We start from the raw sequence: 21,571 nt of genomic DNA on the forward strand, positions 1-21,571 counted from the left end.
GGTAGGAAGTTCCTCAAACCGATTTGCCGTTAAAAGCTTCTTTGTTTTGACCAATAATCCTTTTGTGAATTTGAATAAGTGTCATTTGCGGGCAGTGGTACTTTGATACACTGACGAAAGCACCGAACATGTCCTCAAGTAAAGAAAAAAGAAGCCGATGGCAACATTACACCAGTCGGCGTCTTCCTCACCGGAAGAGATCGCCTCGTAGCTGGGTGCACCTGGCTGGCTTCTGAATACACGACCGCTGCCAACGAGCCACCGGAAATCAGAGTCGAAGCTACCCACGTATCCGCAGAGATCTCGCTGGAAGTCGCAGTTTGCCACGTGGACGGGAGGGGTGAGGTCAAGCATCACGTTGTCAACAGCCACCAATGCGTTTGTGCCAGGACGCGGCCTAACCGTTCCCTCTATCACCACCTGTAAAGGGATGACATTATGAAGCCGTTTCAAGCAAAGATACAAACAAGTTTTCTCAGTATTTTCTCGTGTGTCAATAGATTCAAGCACGATGCGTCTGTGTAGCTTACATTACAATTGTGCAGAAGAGGTTCAAAAGGCATCACTCCTGCGATTGTGCAGTTTTACGCCAGTTTGCCATGTCAGTGCCCTAGTCTTGTCTTATTAATTCTTGCAAAGCGTGTAGATGAATGGAAATGTGAATCGCAGCAATCACGCGTGCCCGAATTCTTTTTATTAATTCAGTATTTTTTTTCCCTTTCGCGTACGTAATTTTCCCCATGTTGCCATCCCTTGTCACTCAATATGATTGCGCGGCGAAGGCCTTTGCCTCTTTTTCTATCATCTCACGTAAATCTGAACCAAGTAAATATATGTACAAAACAAAAGGCCTGCGAGGAAGCAGAGAAAAAAAGAGTAATTATCTGCACAAAATTTGAAAGAAGAGGCCCGTATGTGAAGCAGCACACTGTGCCACTGTGCCGCGGCGTCGATGCAGGAAGCGGCTTTTAGAGGATGTGCAACGCATGGCGCGTACGCGACGAACCCTCTTTCACTGGCAGCTGGGTAGCTGTTAGCTGGGCTGTGCTTTTTATGATTTTGTGAACTCAGAGTTCCACTCCACCTTTCAAGGTCGCCGCCAGTAAGAGCACGCCAAGAGAGAACTGGGCGGAGGCCAGCTTGCGCAGACGCAGATAGACCGTGAACAGATGGCAGTGTAGAAAGCACGAGGGCGTGAAGGCGCATTAAGTTGAACCCATTGGGGGCAAGAAACGAGTGCCTATTCTCCCTACCGCTAGCTTTTGAGCTGCACAGGTGTGGCTGGTATACAAGCATCTTAACTATCGCAAAAAGACAAGGGCAAACTAGTATGGACAGCGCAGACGTGTTTCGTGCCCTTACTCTCTTGTTCTTGTATTTTTGGGCTAGTTAAGATGCCTGAAATCAGCAACAAACTAGCAAAATTAAGTTCCTTGGTATGCTGGTTTGGGGAAGCTTGTGCAAGTGATGACATCGCTGCAGAGGATACAATTCTCTGTGCCTGAAGCCGTTATGAGGGCATGCATAAAGGAGGCTATGGGTTCAGTGTGAAGAGTGATCCCTGCTCCCTCCTTTCTGGACGCGAAATTTTCCGGAAATAGAAGGCATCTCTTCCTCGGTTACTGCGTGCCACTCTGCATTTCGGCCTACCAAAGCGCCCTTACCGTGAAGTCCTCGCTTTGAACGGGAATCTCAACTCGAGCCAGCGACCACGTCTTCACCTCTGGGGCGCTCGGCAGGGTCCAGACACGAACGAGAGGCGAACCTTTCTTGTCGGCAAGATGTACGCCAAGGCTCCAACTTCCCGTGGCATTTCCGTAGTACCATAGCTCGATGGTACGAGGTTGGTGAGGAACGTGCCACTCAAAGCTTCTCAGGGAGGCCGTCTTCGGTGAGCCCCTGGACGTCAACTGCAGGAAACCGGCTGCATGCGGGGCCGACCACGACTCGTGAGCAGAGCTACCAACAATAATGCCATCTTTGAAATAGTTATCAGAAGAATTGATTTCAAGGCTGCTGACAAACTCGCATAGTAGTTACGACAGCGCGAGTGGGTAACTCAGGGTGATTTTGTTCTTTATTGATATCATGTGATGGTCAAAGGTCATTTTCACAAGTAACAATGTCACAACTGTCTATGAATGTCAGATAAACAAGGGATCTGACAACACGAAAGGAATAAATGAAAAAAAAAAAAACAGATTAAAAAGCTGCTTCGGAAGTACCGCATTTTCCGGACAATAGTTCGCACCCGGTGTATAGTCCGCAGGGGTAAATTTTGGCTTAAATTGAAAAGTTTTAGCTTATATTCAGCATTCGATGTGTAAGTCCGCGGGGACGAATATCGGCTGAAAATGATTTTTTGTTATTGTTCGCCGATATTTCAGGAAAGGAGCCCAGATTTCCTTCAGGTGTTTCAGGGAAGCAGCCCACATCCGTGCACTTTTTTATCAACGTCAAATACTCTTTCGCCGCTGTTCTATTCGACTTCACAGCTTGCGAACGCTGGGCTACTAAACTGAACTTGAGTGTTGCCGGGAAGGCCCTTCATCTTTTCGGAGCCATCGCAACCGTTCAAGGACTATGATACCCCTGTAATATCCATTGCGGCTTTGAGCATGTGCTCACAAAGTTAATCCAAGCACTGAAAAACTGCCACTGTAATCCCCGTCAGCAGCACTTGCTTGCATATTGAAGCTGATTGCATATCGGAACTGATTTCGCTTTGTGATTTAGCGCGACAAAATGTCGCAGGCGCCGTCGGACCAGTTTTTTTTTTTTTACTTTGACAGCGATGCTAGGCTTCTTCGGCAATGACAAAAGATCTTGAAAAATGATATCATGTATTGTCCGCATCAATAGATAGTTCGCATCACGCGAAATTTCAACTTTTAAACATGCATAACCCGTGGACTATAACCTGAAAAATACGGTGCATTTCTTTCGTCTATGAAGATGAGGTGCAGAACCCATCCTTTAAGTTTAGGTTGGACGTCGATAACTGCTTTTAAAGTTCGCAAGAACTCGAGGAAACATGGAAATATAAAACGAAACATGGAAATAGGTAAGGCTAAAAACTTAAAACCTGAGCAACGTGGCCAGAATTCTATGCTGAAGAAGCGCCACTCAATACATGCATTAAGCCATAAATCAGGCAGATCACACACAAAAAATTAAAAAGATAAGCATTAAATTAATGTACGGACCACTAAATTCTCTACAAGGTGCATACTTACGGCCGAGCATATAATAAGACTCATATTTTGCATTTTCTTGTGAAATAATGTGAAATAGCATACATAGCATAGTATAGTCTATACTAATGAAGGAAAACCAACAGTCACCAGAATCAAAGAAAGCATAGTATAGTATAGTACTGTATTGTAAGGCATAGCATAGCATATAACGATGTATAAGCAGTATGATATGCAAGATTGACTTGGATATTATTCTGTGCTCTATTAGTTTTGTGCACCCTACCTTCTGTGCATTTCTCTCTTCTTTTAAACTAGCTTTCAAACGATTTTGTACATCTTGTGTTCTATAATTTGCATTTTTACTTAATTTTGGGCTTTTTGCCTTTGTTTTGCTCCTACACTCTGCAGTGTACAATTGTACACTAAAGATGTTACAATCAATCAATCAATCAATCAATCAATAAATCAATCAATCAATCAATCAATCAATCAATCAATCAATCAATCAATCAATCAATCAATCAATCAATCAATCAAACAATCAAACGAGTAAATTATACTACACATTGTGCTGCATGCCTTTCACGCTGCATGAAAAGCGGCCGATTGAGGGTCACGCTGTGGCGAATAGTGCAGCAATTACTAGAAATAAAATCAATAACCATGCATTACACTGGCAAACACGTTTTATAAAAGACTGGGTATTTCCGAGTAGACAATGGAGGGCACAAAATGGAAATGCAGAGACCAGTATAAGGTAAAAAAACGAAAAACAATCAATTTTCGGATAGTTACTGATACATGTGTGGGCTGTAATATTTTTACCGTGTTACCAAAATTGTATATAGGTGTTTTCCTTGTTCGGTACAGCGTGATAATCGATAAAGGGCGGTGGGAGGGAGTCGACAAACCATCTATATTCATGCTTTCATCACGACTTCCCGCCCGAGTTAAGCAAAAGGAAAAACAGTGTAAACGCAACAATGTAGATTCATAATAGTGCGCAAAACTAAATCAAGACTGCGTGAGAAGATGTATTCTTAAAAAAGAAAATTATGGAAGAGAAAAAGTTAAATGCTAAGCAAACGCTCTCCTGCTTATCAGCCCGGATGGGAAGCTGCATCCAACCACGAAACACACATGTATGCGCTCGCACGAAGAGGCGGATTATGAGCTTTAGAAGCGAAGCGGCCACACGCAATTATATAGCAACAAAAATTAGGGAGACACTTAACCTGCCCTTCAAAGGTATGCCGCGACAGAGTTAATGATTATTTGCCACTTTCTTCCTTAATTAGTATCTATAATTACTCACACTCATTAGCATGCATCAGTAAGCACACTAGACTCCACAATACACACAAGGTCCCCTTTAACCAAGTCGAAAGAACGTGCCTCAGTGGCATGGGAGTAGCGTGCATGATTCGCAACCCAAGGAACTTGGGTTCGATTCGCAACTAATTACCCCAATTTTATTTCCAGGGTAATTAGTTTACTTTTCAACTTTACATCTCATAACGACATTTTAGTCATGACACGGCCTCACAGTCATAATTTAACTCTAGTTTTAACCAATTTCATTCCACAGCTCAGCCTGTGAAGTCACGATACTCTCGACCAATCCTGAATTAGTGTGACAACGAGTAAGGCATTTCCTCCGAACGTCTGCTCTAACGCTGCCACGTTAAAATGGGTAAATGCAGAGCGCACACATCGCTACTTTCTGTCTTTAAGAACGGCAGCTTCAGAGAGGAACATTTGCGAACAAGTCGTGAGTATTGCTTGGCGCTGCTTATGTGCCATAAAACCCTACCTAACCCATCCTACCCCAAAGCGCAAAACAACGCAAATAACTCGCTTACCCGAGTCTGCCGGTCCGGAACGAAGGGTAGCGCTTGCCATGTCGCCGCTCATTCCGGTCAAAACGTGGTCCCAGCCATTGTTGTACCAGAAGCCCATATCATGCTCAAAGTCGCTCAGACCTGCTCGCGGCGCAAGAGTGGTAAACCGAACATGTGCGGCAGGCTCACTCCACTGGCCCCTCCAAAGTAAGTGCGCTATATGGTGCAGGATGCTTCCACGAACCTTGAACGGTGGTGTCTGCAGTGCACGGGCCGGGTGTCACGTGTATGTCGCTCAGAGCGATGTCACCTCGTTCGCACTTGTCGCTGGACGCGGAAAACTCAAGCTGCAAGTGTGAGACAGACGAAACCAGCCTTTAAGGTGAGAGACTGCGAATGCCCCGCAAAGAAAGCGCTGGCTGAGCTATGCCCTGCGAGGCTAGATTGTAACGTGCTTGCAAAAAAAAAAAGCTTTGCGAGATGCTTTTATAGCAACGGCCAGTGAGAAGTCGAGCGTTCACTACCCTGATTAAGTATGTATAAGGCTAGACATTCATAAATCGTTGAAATTAATGAGCCTATAGTGAAAGAAAATTGGCTGACAAACCTTTTTAAGCTACAGCTATACCACAGAAGAGTAAGTGGAAGTGCCTTTCACATATTTTCGTAATTTCTTCTGTAGCCACATGAATATGCTCGTTTTCAGATGCCTACCTTTCGATATATTTTAATATTTCAACATAAAACGAAACTAAAGAGACTGGCTCTATTTTTGTGCTACTAAATGTAATCACGTATTTCGCATCTGAAAATGTGCGGTCGTCCACGTGCATAACATTCCATTTCCGCAATCGATAGTACTTGAAGTTTTGGATTTGGGCTTCAGTTCGGAACTGCACGCATTCTGTGTCGTGTCTTGTAGAGAAAGAGTTTTATAGCTGCAATCACTCGGCAAAAAAGAGCAATGACATTTCTACAGCAATTTATGTGAGGGCCTGTAAACATCGCCTCTGTAATCACCTTTGGAACATTTGCAAGAAAATGTTTCGATGCACTGCTAAAACACAGGTTCATGGACGAAATTGTTGCAGTGTGCTTCGAGTGTGCCGTGAAACAGCATTGTGTGCTCAACTATCCAAGATACCAGTTCCTTGCTGCTCGAAAAATGTTAGAGGAGTTGTAGGTTTTTTTGTTTTCAAACCATGCCAAATTAACAGCGACCGAGGCCGCTGCTAATGAGACAGGTTTCGTGGAAAGATTGCATAAATCTAACTCTCGCGCTTTTTATGTGACCTCCAGTGCAGGTTACAGCCCGAGATAATTAACTGCTTAATGGTCACTAACTCTCCGCTCTCAGGAAAGCATAATAATACATTACTTGCAGAGGGATATTATTTGGATAGCTTGCGCGCAGAAAACCTCTCCGCTGTACTACAAAGAGCACAAAGATGCAGCCGAGTTTCGTTGGAATAAATGTCTTCTTTGTACACTCGAAACACTTCGGTTTTATTTTATTACAGCTCTCAGCGAAAAAAAGTTGCAGTCATTAGCGACATATCGATGGTCAAATACAATGCAAGTACGGTTTGAACAGTCGGTGATGCTGCATCACTTGGTGTCATCTATGCCGTGAGGCTACTCGGGCTCTCCGTGTAGCAGCGTTTTTCCTCTGCCACCGGGTCAAACAGCGATGGTGGCGTCATCTTCAGCGCCCTTAGGAGTATATGTATTGTTGCTGTTGTGTACAGCTCAGACCAGACAGGGAGCCACACACCCGATCAAGCGTACGGAAAACAGGGCGGGCCTCAAGTCCCGAAATGTTTAGCGTGTACTCACAAAACTGATGCGATTAGAAAGCATTGATGATACTTTTTGCTACATGTTGATATACGCTAATTTGTCATGGCGTGATTGATGCGGCAATTGTTTCACAGCATGGCGGTTTCTTGCGAACACAAATTGGTGGGTTACGAGCCGTAAAATGGATCGCGCATTAAAAATTACCGTCAGCTATCGGTGCAGAGTTAGTGCACTCTCTCATTCTGTTTGTGTATGAATAGGAAGGAGTTCCGCGAAGTATGAACGGCGGGGAGCCAGTGCCACAGCACCCAATGTTGCGCAAGTTGTGCTACTCGCTACCGGCCACTATTGAAGTTACACTTGTTAAACTCTAAGAGGTAACGCGCCTACTAATAGAAAAGGCTCCGTTTCACTGTGGCATCATGAAGCGCATAATCCCAACAACGACCATTTGTAAAAAAGGCGAGGTTTCGCGCGATCACTACATTTTTCGACTGGGACAGCTGGCTTGAGAGCGTCAGGAAAATTAATGAATGCTTTTTTTAACGACCGAGAAAAAAAATGTGGTAGCGTTTTAACGTAGTTAAACCGAGTAGACGTGCGAAAGCTTGAGGTCATTCTTCAATTGGAGGGGACACTTAAGCTCGTGCTTAAGGGTATGACGCCATAGATTTAGTGGGTTAATGCCCATATACGCAGAACTGGTCATTCCCTACTTGACATTCATAGACGGCGGCGAGTCCTGATGCCACTACCAGCGCAATGGCGCTGCGGTTAAGCGATATGCCACTGCACTGGCATGTGGCTGTTTCTATCACAGCCAGCGGTAGGTACTGTGCGACTCATGCTGCTCTTCCCGAGCAACCTGTCGCGACAAGTCATTAATTTAACTTCCACCTGTCACCTGCCTCTTATAGGCTACAGCTGGCGCGACGCTCCTCAGAACTAACTCGAGCTTCCTCCCATTGGTCGTAGCTTGCGCGACGCTCCTGCGAACTAACCCGAGATTAGCCGAGTAACTCGGGTAACTGTATTTGTCGATATGCCTGCCAGGATGTATTATCCCGTGTCAGAGAAAGCTTCTGCGAAGTGTCGTGAGATTTTCTGGCTATATTTTAGCTTTGCGACTAAATGAACAAACGAAGGAAGAAGTGGGCAAACTATTGGAGCCGACGAAACGGATGGCTCACCGTGGTCGCCGCCGACGTGAAGCGGACGGTACGGGCCAAGTGGTGCCACCGGTCGGCCACGGTGCCTCCGTGCGCTTGGAAGAGCGCGGTCGTCTTGCTGTTCTTCGACGCGAAGTTCTGACGAGTGCCCAGTGCAAAGACTAGCTGTCGCCTAGCGGGACCAAACATGTGGAAGGCAAAGCGCACGCAAACGGCCGTCTGCTGCTGTTCGACGATGGGCGAGTTGAGAGAAGCCGCCACCACGCTGCTTCCCTGGTGCAGCTTCTCACAGCTCAGGTAGATGAAGTTGTCTGCGTCGGAAAAGGGAAGCATGGTGTGAAGAGCGAGAGGAGGCCATACTCTCCCATTATTTCTGCGGGCAAGAAACTTTACTTCGGACGGATGTGGCTTCGTTGTGCGTTCAGTAATTTGTTCCCTCTTGTTGGTTGTTTGCTTTTTGGAAAGCTGTTTTGTCTTTAAAATAAAACGTGTCACTCGGCGGAACGGCGTAGTTAGCTTCATGGACAAGAGAAAACAAGAGAAAGAAATGCTCGTCGAGGAACCGGCAAGAAAATGCATGCCCTGTCCTTATCTCTCGCGCTCATCCACTTGCTCGGAAAACGTGGGCTAGTATGGATACCAGCGCTTTCTGAGCCAGTGATGCGAACATATATAGGGTCCCCTACGTCACGTGTATAGAGGGTTTACAAGAAGCTGGGACACGTTGTCATAGCTTCCACACTTGTACAGTACTCTTGACAGTGATGTGGAACAAGACCTATCCTACTTTCCCAGCACTGAGGCCACAGAGAATTCGATACCTGGAAGCAATCGGTTTCTCATTGTACAGTGCAGCGTCCTGCGCTGCTCTCAAACAGGGACCCCATCTTCGGCACCTTCTAGACTTTAAGGAGCATTAATTTCTTCCTATTTTTATAACCATCCCTTTTATGCCTAGAGGCAATAAACACCGCTTAAAAAAAAAAAAAGATACGCTCTACTTCATAGCAATCTGACTGCTTAGTCAAGAGCCTGAACTTTCAAAAATCATAAATAAGCGAAAAGTTGCAATTAAAATGTAGTCCAGCGTTGCAACAAATCACGAATGACGCATTCTGAGAAGTGCGCATTGTTCTGAACGTTTTATTTTTTTTTCCTGCGCTGAAAGAAGCACAGCGAAACCGTAGAGGAGGAGCTTGCGCGGTGATAGCCACTGCGGCTGCAAACTTTGGTGCGTTATATGACCAGCCAGTACTGAGGATGTTCAAGCACGCGATCCGATCCACGAAAACTTCGGACTGAGTGCGCTTTCTGCCGAGCGCCGAAAACGTTATGGCATTAAGGCTCACATAGCAAAATTGCACCTTTGATTGTTTCTCAGTAAGCCATTCTGCCACTTTCTAACTGCAACCTTTAAGGTTAGGTTAGGTTAGCTCATCCTGCATATTGCAAGTGATTAATCAGCTCCGGTGCTGGGAAATGACAGCGACATCAGTGTACTGAGTGATTCCCAGCGCCACTTTTATCCAGTTTCAAGTTTCAGCACCAATTAAGTTCATTTCACGGTGGACGCCAACACTTACTCGGCTTCCCGTCTGGCGAGGTCGCTGGCGCTAGTGCAGATCTGGGTGAAAAACGGCTTCCAAGTTTCCAGGTTCCGGCGATTTCTTCGGGACGACTCCAAAAGCATCTCTTGGGCGTATTCCACGAACACTCGAGCAAAACGTAGGCTGCACGTACAAGAAATAAGGCCGCGCGCGGAGGCCGTTTTGTAGCACGTTAAATGCGCTCCATGAATGCGTCGTTTGCAAAGCAACTATAAATAAGTAAAACAGCGCTAGACACGGGACGAAGAAAGAACAACACAGCACAAGGCGCTTCTTCGTCCTTTCTTCGTTCTTTCTTCGTCCCGTGTCTAGCGCTGTTTTACTTATATATGATGTACCAACTTGTCCAAGTCTCCGCCTTAGCAATGCAACTAAATACTGGCGTGCCGTAGCAACGTCACGCGTGAAAATGGATGACACAAACAGATTTCACACTAAGAGGGAACTCCAAAGGTATGGCAACGCATTAACGCTCTGTGAACATTCTCGCTCCACTTCAGGCTGACATCGCGTGCGTGTAAGTTCTGTCATGCGATCAACTGAATGAGATTAACGCAGTGTAGTTGTTCTGTGGACGGTCAATCGGAATGGAATGACAGGGAGGGGTTGTATGAAAGCGGCTATTCAGTAGTGCACCACCACGCCAAGAAAAAGAGAAGGGAGCAAAACGAAAAACCAAAGCAAAATGGCCGAGATATGAGTCTATAGAAACAAGAAATTAAAATGCCTGCATCATAATGGGTCCCGAGAGCGCTCAGTGAGTTATGTTTTAATTTGTAGTGATGGATTTTTGTCTGCGAGCACAACTTAAAACTTACGGGGTGACAGTTTATCGCAGCGCTGTTCGCTAGAATATGGGCTATGTAAACTCGTTGCGCTCAGTGACCAGTCTTTGACAGCTAGGCTGTCCGTTCTGTAACACGTACATTTCTAGTAAAACTCTCCTAACATTGCTTTGTTCCCGCAGAACGCAAAGCATACGGGTGAGAAAAATTTATACCAACGCCGACCTCACCTGCTTTTCCGCTTGCGGCGTCTGCTGGGATAGTCCAGCAGTCGTCGTTGATGTAGATACTTATGTCATCCAAGGCTATGTAGCCGTCACGACTTTGCAGCACAGCGGCTTCGAACACCACCTAGAGGCGCCGGAGAGTGAAATGGTTAGTGCTTATTGCATTCACAACGAAGTGCAGGTCAGTGCCACGTCGCATGCGCGCGCGTTTGTCGCAGTTTCTCACGCTGCTCTTCTAGCTTCCGCATAGGCATGCATAGTTATTGTTGTTGTCCTCGATATATAACGGCGCATATAAGAAAAAAACCGAGGTGCCGTACAAGAGGGAAAGAAGAACAGGTGTCTGTTGCGTACTTGTAGCTGGTGTGTGTGTTTTTTTTATTTATGCTTCGTGTAAACTGTTTCTTCAGTGTAAGTAGCTTGCGCAATGATTAACATTGCAGCGCCGTTCTTTTAAATTATTGTTTGTACCTTGCAGCGCTGCAATAAAGTCTCTGAATTCCAACGCTGAAATCATGGAATCCACTGAAGAGAACGAAATTTGTTGAGCAGTCATTATAATGAATATATGTAGCGCACACAAAAGCCAAGTCAACTAGCTTGAGAAGACCTTCTCGAATGCCCTGCTCTCCAGAGTCTTCGAGCTTTGCAGTAAAGCGCTGCCAGCTCCTTCGCGTTTTACAAACCACTTCGAAATCTCTCATTTATTTGGATTCTTGTCTAGGACACCGAAAACTGCGATAAGTTCATTCGTAATGGAAGGACTGAAATGCACAAACCCTGTGTCGTCGTGGGATCTTCACTCGGCCAAGTTGCCAGGCAGTGACATTTCCCCCTTGATGGAACCATATTTCTTCGCTTTTCCTAGCTGCGCCCGGCGTGGTTTGTTCTACTGTTATGACCCTGAACTGCAGAAAAAAAAGTGCACGTAGAGAATATTTAGGCGTGAAATAGAGGTTGCATTGGAAAATACATGGTGATTGATTCTAATTAAGGGGACTTGTTTAATTTGGTTTCTAAGGCTTTCGACAATTTCAAGTAAAATGTTAACGAACAAATATTTGTGAGCTTTGTTGCTCAACTTTACCGCTACGACGGTATCGGTAGAAAGTTTTGTTGTGTGCATGAAAAGATTTTTTACAAACGATGAATACACTAAAATACCATTATTATTGCAAAATTAGAAGGACATTCACGTTTACTTAGAACCACCACAATTAATTTTGTTTCTTTGTGTTTAAATCTGTAGAATAAACACACAAATAATACGTACTTGTAAGAGTAAAACGCTTTTAGGTATTTTTTTTATAGAAGCAAAAAAAAAAGATCAAGCTAAAATTGCTGGGAAATCGTCGATGAAATCCAATTCCATATTTCCCAGATGAAAGCTCTCTGTGATTTCTCACTTGACCTTTCACCGTTCACACGGACTACGTTTCGGAAATAGCATGTCCCTTCCCAATCTTAGCCACTTTGACGATTGATCCTTAAACAGTTTTTCATTCCGTAAAAAAAATTTCCCAGTTAATTCGCACAGATTTTTTTTCATAACGCGCTCGTTTTTTTTTGCGATTTCTTCTAAAGTGTTTAGACTGCGGCAGTCTTGAAAGAATTGAATTTCAAACGCGTGACTTGAATGTCAAGCGTATGACGCGCGTACACCGGGGAACTAGCACGCGTACAGCACCTATAAATCAAGCTATGCGCGATCGGTCTGAGGCGCCATCGCGTTAATGCAAATAAGCTGATCTAGCCATGTGTTTAACCACGCTAGGAGTGCCGCAGAGAAATCCGGTAGGTAGAATTTTTGTATGGTAACAATGACTAAGCGCAGATGACAAAGCTGTGATTAATTTAACAGCTGACAGTCCTTTATTTGCAACTAAGGGAGCGCTCATAACGGAAATAGAAATTTGAACCAGAAGAAGTGCATGAGAGATTGCTTTTGGCGTTTTCCTTCAGCGAATAAAATTGCCTGATTTTGACGGCATTCACTTCTTGAAGCTGAAAAAATATTGATAATATTAGTAGTAGTAATAATTGGTTATGAGGAAAGGTAAGAAACAGTTACTCACTCTCAGTGCACACCTAAACCGAGCCGTGAGATAAGGGATTAAGGAGAGTGTTTGTCTGCGTTTGTCCCGTGTGGTTCTCTTTCTCTTGTCCCGTCCTTTTGCGCAGTTACTTTTTGTTCTTATAAAACCGTGAGATAAGGGATTAAGGAGGAAGTGAAAGAAGGAAGAGAGAAAGAGCCTCCGTAGTGGAGGGCTCCGGAATAGTATCGAACCCTTGGGTCCTTTAAATCGCACAACAGACGGGCGTCTTTTGCATTTCCCCCCATTGGAATAGGGCCGCCGCAGCCGGGATTCAATGTCACGTCGTCAGGCTCAGTACCCGATTGCCGTAATCACTGAGCCATCGCGGCGGGTGCGAAAATCGATCAGAACTTGTCATGGTGTGCGCGGCTTGAAGAACACCGCTGTTGGCTCTTCATCGAGCAGAACCGCTCGGAGAGAATAAAAATATGCCGGACGTCTCCCTGTGTTTATACAGTCTAGTTCCTTGTGTAAGCTGCGCGCCCGATGAATTTAGCTTAGGAGTTTCTTCGGTATTAGCGCTTCCCTCCTACCATGAGCTCGGCGTCCCGGGAGCCATGCACTGTGTACCAGAAGTCCATGCACTGCACTCCCGTTGCTTTCAGGTCCACCACTTCGCTGTGCAGTTCAGCGCTGCCTCGGGGCAGCATCTCACGGCCGCTGACGAGCATGAAGGAGCCTAGCGTATGCGTGCCACACAGAACAAAGTCAACAGTCATGTGCCAAATACATTGCCGCCTTCCACATAAGAGCTAACGCATTGCCCTTTCAAGTTTAGTGAATGCAGTAACTGAGCTTTCACGTGTAGCGCATTAAAAGACATTATTGGTTTATTGGTTTATTGGGGTTTAACGTCCCGTAGCAACTGAGGCTATGACGGACGCCGTAGTGAAGGGCTCCGGAAATTTCGACCACCTGGGGTTCTTTAACGTGCACTGACATCGCACAGCACACGGGCCTCTAGAATTTCGCCTTCATCGAAATTCCACCGCCGCGGCCGGGATCGAACCCGTGTCTTTCGGGTCAGCAGCCGAGCGCCGTAACCACTGAGCCACCGCGGCGGGTATTAAAAGACATTATGTGATCACTTTAAAGCTTAAGAACGTCGGCAACCAAGTTTTGCGAGAAATGTCCTCGAAACCTGACTTCAATTTTATCTTCCAAAACAAGGTGTTTTTTCTGGGCAAGTTGGTTAAGGAACATTCTGAGAAACACAGCGCTGGCAGACAACGGACGAGCGCAGTTGTGTGTCCTACTTGCTCTCGTCGGTTGTCTGCCAGCGCTGCGTTTCTCAGAATCTTCCAAAACAGACAGTCTCCCGCACTTGAGCTCAACAAAACAGCAACATCAGAATCTAAACAAGACTGTAAAACTTCAATCAGATCTATTTTATTTTCGCTAGGCGCTCGAATGAATCCACAGCGTGAGCAGAAGGCACGATGTACGTCAGGACCATGATGGTAATGACCATGTTCTTGACGAAAAGTTAAAAACGCTTCGTAGAGGTATAGCTAATCTGTTCATGCCAGCCACCTCCCATACAACGAGAGCTGAAGTTTGTTTGCGGCCACATGTAGAAGAAGACGAAGACGGGGCCAAACAAGTGGTATGTGGAAGGGTGATAAAAGGGTGAAGGGGTGTGGAAGGGGTGGGAAGAAAGCGCTCGAATAGGCATTTCGAAAACGATGAGGATGTACAGATGCATGAAGGGGTGACCATAGAGTTTCCAAGCGCATCCTCAAGCAGTCGTGTTATCAGACTCTCAAACTGCATATATAAACTACATAAAGACCCGGGTCGTCGTTGAGCAGGCCGCTCGGATACTCAAGTTTGCAAATTTTGAAACAGCACTCATAATATGCCCCCCTGGACACCAAGGGGTACGGAGCAACGAACCTTCCCACTGCCTTTCACGTGAATTACAAAAGCCGGCAGCGTCGCAGAATGGCCATAACTATGATATGTCAATCTACACTTCTGCTGAAATCCTACAGAACTACCATCTAGAACGATTGGAATTTCCGAAAGCTTCGAAAAAATTAAGCAATGTCGAAGAAATAACACTAAGAAGGATACTAACCAGCACCTTTCACACCCCCAAATCCCTAAATTCCTGGTACCCAGAACTTTACAGGCCAGAATGTCTACCTCGGGGCTTATACTGGCAGAGCTAGAGCATCTTTATCACAGGAAACAGTATGCTTTCAGATGGGTTGTCGACGGGCCATCGATTCATGGATTTTTACGTGATAAAGCAACACCGTGGTCTATGAGGCTCGCCGTATGTGAGGGCTCCATTTAATTTAAACTATGTGGGGTTCTTTAACAAGCACCAAAATCTGGATGCATGGGCAACTTCGCTTTTCACCTCCATCAAAATTCGGTCGCCATGACCGGGACCTATTCCACAACCATGAGTTCAGCACCCGAACGCCACAGCCACTGGGTATAAGTCATCAACTTAAAAAAAAAAGTGAAAAATAAAAAGCTGTCAGCGTGCGCGCACATGCACGAGAGGTTAAAAAGAAAGTAGAAATACCGTCTGCAGACGAGAGAGTGTGGTCGTTGGGCGGCTGTGGAAGGTCAGTCTTGAGATGTCCACCACGCAGCAGCCACTCCCAAGTTTTTCTTTTCGCCATTGGATTTATCCATGTGCAGGGACCTCGCTCGAAGTCGCAGCTCAGTCCCCTCTCTGCGTAACCGGGTGCAAGTGGTGGTATCAGTTCCCTTCCATTATGGCAGTACAAAAGCACTACAAAGCTTTCCTGCGACTCGCTTCTGTAACACACACACAAAAATAATAAAGAAAAACAAGGGATTCTTCACTTCACGTACTTCCCTCACGTCAGGTACGGCTCTCGGAGGCTCTGCAATAAGCTTACATGGCTCTTGGTTTTGTACGACAAACGTTTAGGCGATGTAAGTTTAATTCTCTCTTCCAATAACAAAGCTGACCAAGCAGTGTCTCACTAACCCATTGTATTGCAGTGTTCATTTGAGTTTTATATTTCCTCATTATAAGTTCTATGATTTAACTGAATCGTTTAGTTATGATCTGTATCTTACTTCAAAACGCTATCAGCGCTTTTAGCTAGGTAGTGGTGTGCAATTAAGTTTCATGTGTTTTAGCTACGGGCATCTAACCTTCCTATATTTTCGTTGTGTTATCGTTGCTGCATGTGGCTGAGGACGTTTCTACCAGGCGGTAGCAGCTTCTACTTGTATTTTCTATTTCCCAGAGTGAAAAGGGTACGGCGTTATAATAACAAAGAGACCATTCTCACAGAAAAAGAAGCCTTTATAAGCTAAAAAAGGACAAAAATAAAATAAAAGTGTCGCCATCACCGGCAGATTCTGTAAATAAATGCGTGCGTCGACATCAATTCTTTGGTGCGGATTCCAGAGAGGTACAAATAGCTACACTGGCATTCCCTTCAAATCCATGGCAACCTGTCGTTTTGGGTAAGAACATCACAAGTTTGAATCGAATAATGGGAAAATTTTTAAATCGAATTTTCTCTTGGGAAGATCTTTTGCAGCAGAGCGGGCAACATAGCCTGAAAGAGGCAGATAATTGATTTTTTCTGAGAACAATAACTCGATAAAGTTGCCCTCAAGGTTCCTTTAATCCTGCCAGCAGTTGTTCCACTGTAATGACGCGTTAAATAATAATTAACGACAAGAGTTTGTGGCATAGTTCTGTTACCTAGCCAAGCACACAAGCACCCGAAAGAGTATGTAGTTGTATACGTGTATCAAGGTAAAACAGTGGCCATGAACAAGAGAAGTATGATTCTAACACGACAAAAAGAACTATAGTTTGGAAGAAATGACGTTGCTTTACTACTGAACAAGTCTGACAAGCAAAATTTTTGCATAAATGAAACGAAAATGAAAAAGCTGGGAAGTGGATAAGAAATGCGGGACAAGCAGGGCTAGCGCGCTGCAGACGAACAAGCAGCCAATTGACAAAGCCTTTAGTACATTAAATTTAGCCAGGCAGAGAATGCGCAAACACGAAACTTCAATACCTCTGCTGTGCGCTGGCAAGGACAGGAGTAGATAACCATGACACGGAAGGCCCGGCTAATGAGAGCGCGAATTTCAAATTTTGAACGTAAGTGGGAAGCGCGACGTCACCGAGCGCTGGATATAATTCGCACCGTTTCTTATGACTGAGAACTAAGCTGTCAGTAATGTGCAATGAAGAACACGCGTGAGTGCAAGAGAAGGTTATCGTATTCGCTGACTGCACGGAAGTCGAATTTGCGACGACACTGAATGGGAGCCCTCATGACAGAAACGAAGAAACAAACTTCCACATTTTCGGGACCATTCGCCGCATTAAAACTACTGCCCACGTTAGCGATTAAAAGTTAACTGAAGTGATTTGGTTGGCCTTGACGTCTGCTACATTGCAGCTTTGAGTGAAAAAATTATGAATTTCTTCAAAACGCTGCTTGTTCTGCATGCAGAATGATACATTTAACCAGAGGCGAACAGCTACGAGAAGCGCGGGCGAGTTGCTCTCCGGGAGAAGAAAGAGGGTAAGTTTCAGTTCGTTTATAGAATGAGACACCAGGTCAACAGAGTAATATGATTTGTCAGGAGAAATAATATGGGGGATAATAGCAGTGCAAGAGGAAAAAGGGACAGTTAATTTTTTCATTGCACATGAGCGAGCATGAGCGTACGCACCAGCCAGTTATCTAACAGCTTTATATTGAAAGAAGAAAATTTTCACTAAAATTGCGAATATCTCGAAAACAAGGTTTGGACATGAAAATGTAAGAAAGCAACGAACCCAAGAATAACCGACCACTGCAAAACAAGAGGTTGTAGAGCGTTTTTGTGTGGGAGGGCAGACAACTGCTTTAGCTGCATAGGGTGACATATATTTAGGAATGAGAGCAAAATAAAGTTCTGCAATGTTCCCTAAAGCCCAGTCTAGTGTGTCATGGTAAGATTCTTGCTGCACTCACGTTCCGAGGAACATGCGCCAAAAGTCAGCTCTATGTCGTCGACGGCAATCAAGGCATCTGTCAAGGAAGTCTCCAGTTTGAACTGGCGCTGAGGAAGAAGCAAACAAAGAGTAGTTGTAGTATTCAACTGCAAAGCACGGAGATCTCGCATCATCGACTTGCAAGTGCATCTTTGATATCCATTTTTTTTACCATATAGTACTTAGATACAAGGTGTTTCCTATTCAATACAAATTGTTTGTAACAATGCAGTAGTAGCCGCAGAGGGCCGCTTCTGAGGCTGGGTTAGCTGGGCAGGCGAAACCTCGTTCAAAGAGATTAGTGAATATTAGCTGATTATAACCTATAACAGTCAATAACTTTAAAATTAATCTAAACTAATTTATTTTTATTAACCAAAATAAAACGTCCTATGCATGCTGCATGCTCAGGAGGTTCGGCCTTCCGCTATCTTTTTTCTAAATGTTCAAAACAGCGCCTAAATCTAGAACTGTGAGTACGAAAGCTCGTTAGAGCAAATGTATGAGAAAACTGCAACTACAGCAAAAAAAAAAGAAAAAGACTCATTTTAAAGCAAATAAATGAACGTAGACGGCCAAGTCCATTTATTCGCGTTTCTCCCGTCATCGCTCTGCACTTCGCCTTTACCCATTTTTTTTAATACAGTTGCAGCTCAATCTTTAAGCTTCTGGTCGCAGTGATCGCATCCTTGAAATATGACGAAACGAATGAGTTAGTGTAATGTATGATGATTATAGACCAAAAGAGGTGTTGTGAACGTTGTATGACGCAACTAGAAGCGCAAGAAAATCGTGCCACACTGCTGAGAGAAGGTCACCATTTTTGCGTGGTTTCGTATACTTTGTCACCTTGGTGCCAACATTGCACGTACGCGCTGTTCGTGCACGGCATTCATGGGTTGCAGGAGCCAGTATTCGCTACTTCGCCGTTGCTCACGGACTCTGCTGTCTCTCTTGGCGTCATTGTTTTACAGTGCTGTTGTTCCTTACGTTTCCCAAACTTAGAATGAGAAAAGTTTCCAGAGGGCAGATCTGAGCACACTGTCATATCTGCAATCTAATTCACATGAGCAAGCGCTCAGGTTTAGTGAGGTACGCGTGCTCCGTCCTACTTGGTGTACTTGTTGTGAATCGAGGGCAAAGAAGAAGTAAATTCAGTTCTAGACATTCAAAATGAGGCAGTTTCACTCGCGACACTCGAGCTAGTTGTACCATTTTACGAACACCAGCCGCCCGAATGTTTCGACATTCACTCGCACTAATTATTCTACTGCCAGAGCAGCGGAGCACGGGCCGCGGTACGGCTGCGACTGCTTTTCTCCAAATGCCACTTCATGTTACATAATTCTCTGTGCGTGATGGCGTCCAACATGTGCTTTTTATATGCTCGGGTTTGCTTCTATCGCTTTTGTTCTGATCGGTAATTTTTTATAACTTAACACCTTTTTTGACATGTATAAACGCGACAGCGTTAAGGGCTCCGTTCAGCGGAAAATCCAGCGTCGTCGTCGTAGACATCGGCGTGAGCTAGAAATCCCCAGAAAGAAACCTAGGTGGCAGGTGGACAGGTCACGGGACACTGTGACGCCATCATAACCTTTCCCCCAAATTGTGAGCAAACTGCTCATCGTGATACGTGGCAGTTCAATTATTCATCGTCTTTCATTATTGCGCTTTTACGAACATTTAAACACTAGAGGGAAACAACATATAACACGGATGCGCAAAGTGTCAACTGAAATTTTTATTCCGGAGTGCATACATATTTATGCATTTCAAGTGAGAACAAAAATTCCAAAATACAGCTCAGCTGTCATACGTGTTATCATAGCAACAAGCACGATCCGTTTCATGGGTTATTGTCCGGACTGGCCAATTTTCTTTCTTTGTACTTTTCCAAGAATTCCTTGTCTTGTCTCGAAAGCGTAACAGACGAGTCACTTACACATGACCCCTTTTTTCCTGATTCCATGCAGTACGCAGTAAGGCACAGTATCTAATGTTTCGTGATCCCATTGATACGGTAGGCAGTCATTACACTGTTTCGCCGCCTACTTCGTCAGCTCGAATGCCCTTTCTGCCGTGCCATGGCCCGACGGTTTATCAAGAAGAGCATTTCTTTAGCTCCTTTCACAACTGATCCTGCTGTAGGATCATTGCACGCCAATTAAATCTTAGTTTTTAACATCTTTCCGTAAATGTACGCCACTCGAACCTTGCAGTACACTAAAGGAAAAAAGATCACCTGGTCAGCCCGTAGCCATGCTCGGACGACTTCTTGTTTCCAGGCGCGTTCCAGCTTGTGCGTACTCGACCACCACGGATCCCCCGATAGGGGTGACACGGTTAAGTTGCAGCTGCAAGGAGGGAGGGAGGGGGTGGAAGGGTTTGAAGGGCGGAGCGCTGTATTCACCAGTTAACCTTGCCGTTTTATATGATTTTTTGCTCATTGTAGCTCACTTACGCTAAACAAAGGCACTAAAAGTTCGGCCAAGTCCACGTACGAGGCAATTTCCGCATGCGGCACATAACGGGCTCAATCAATGTAAATGGGCGTCTCCTGTAGGAAAAGCTTATTTACGACAATAAATGGCATTACACGCAAAAAAATTGGCAGCGGTTTAGCTGTGGTTAAACCTGGAGGATTGCGAAAGCAACGAGGAGAGAGAGCGACGCGATGGAGAGCATGCGTGAGCGGCGGCGGCCCCGGCACGCTAGCTATGCGCCGCTACTGCGCATGCGCAACTGGCGAGCGCGGCGGTGGCACCCGCGCAGCAACGGTGGCGGCGCGCCAGCTGTGCGCCGTGTGACATCACTGCTCCTTGCGCATGCACAATATGGCCTTTCGTCAGCTCCGCGACATGGCTCGGCGACTCGCGTAGTGTTGCTTTCGCAACAATAATCGCTTTCTTTCGCAGAAAGTAGATTATACACGTTGGGCGGCACATTAACGATGCTTCCGAACTTTTAGATCCGAAAAATCGTTACATGTCGCGTTAGCAGCTCGCCAAAACACACTGTACGTAAATTGTTTGAACTTGGAGACGTCTTTGTGGCTCCACCCACTTTGTATGGATGGATGGGCAACCGCGTGTGACGACGCACGCGCCTAGCCTGCCTCATATCCCGCCACCCGCCACCCTTCACCTAATTCCACTCGCACACCCATGACGGGTTACTGCAGCCGGCTACTATAACACTCTCAGCAGGAAGCGTTCACTAGGGCTTTCCCGTGGCGCTAATGTAAGTGTAGCGGTATAAACGCAACAGTTACTACACACTCCGAGTGGCATTAGCATTTCGAACCGGCTCAGCTGTCGCGGAAATGCGCACGACGTTAAGAGTAAACGTCCGGTAGTTTTTTTTTTCATTCATTAAACTAACTAATGGCACTGGCAGAAGCATGTGGCAAAAGCCCCAAAAGCCAGTGTTTTCAGCATTCGAACTGATAAGACTACAGCTCTAGCGGTCTCACAATTGCAAGCGGACTGTAAGATTTTTTGAAAGTCACATATACTGTGTATTGAAGACATTGTATTGACTACTGAATAATATCAGTGGTAGCGGTAGTGAGAAAATGCAAAAGCTTTCTGCCGTGTAAACGATCCTGTGAGCTAAAGGAACAATTTCTCAGAGAAAAAATTTTGTGCTCACTGCATATAAAAACATGTTCACATGAGACATATTTAAGACGTAATGATCAAGGACAAACGATACTGTTCCCTTTATTTTCGCACTTGAGCAAGCAGCACGCTTAGCGGACTTTTAGGTTAACACCACAGCGGCGGAAACTCATGTGAGGCTCCAGTGCCTTTTTTTGCGTATTTTATATAAAAAATGATTTATT

At 45.2% G+C, this 21,571-nt stretch overlaps 1 protein-coding gene across 1 annotated transcript in view; it reads right to left on the reverse strand.

Moving 5' to 3' along the window:
* LOC149351288 (MAM and LDL-receptor class A domain-containing protein 2-like) overlaps positions 1-21,571 on the reverse strand; it is a 74,612-nt gene that overhangs the window by 28,600 nt on the left and 24,441 nt on the right. Inside the window, exons 11-22 of the mRNA XM_089575604.1 lie at positions 19,970-20,081; positions 17,705-17,792; positions 15,262-15,414; positions 13,256-13,401; positions 11,406-11,534; positions 10,630-10,750; positions 9,591-9,737; positions 8,029-8,318; positions 5,283-5,385; positions 5,060-5,179; positions 1,665-1,924; positions 192-420 (exon numbers count right to left, since the gene is read on the reverse strand). Of these exons, the coding sequence (XP_089431730.1) occupies positions 192-420; positions 1,665-1,924; positions 5,060-5,179; positions 5,283-5,385; positions 8,029-8,318; positions 9,591-9,737; positions 10,630-10,750; positions 11,406-11,534; positions 13,256-13,401; positions 15,262-15,414; positions 17,705-17,792; positions 19,970-20,081 (1,898 nt within the window). The remainder of the gene's footprint in view (positions 1-191; positions 421-1,664; positions 1,925-5,059; positions 5,180-5,282; positions 5,386-8,028; positions 8,319-9,590; positions 9,738-10,629; positions 10,751-11,405; positions 11,535-13,255; positions 13,402-15,261; positions 15,415-17,704; positions 17,793-19,969; positions 20,082-21,571) is intronic.

The sequence above is a fragment of the Amblyomma mixtum genome, chromosome 3 (assembly GCF_055824585.1).
Source record: "Amblyomma mixtum isolate Tamu chromosome 3, ASM5582458v1, whole genome shotgun sequence".
In the NCBI taxonomy this organism is placed as follows: Eukaryota; Metazoa; Arthropoda; class Arachnida; order Ixodida; family Ixodidae; genus Amblyomma; species Amblyomma mixtum.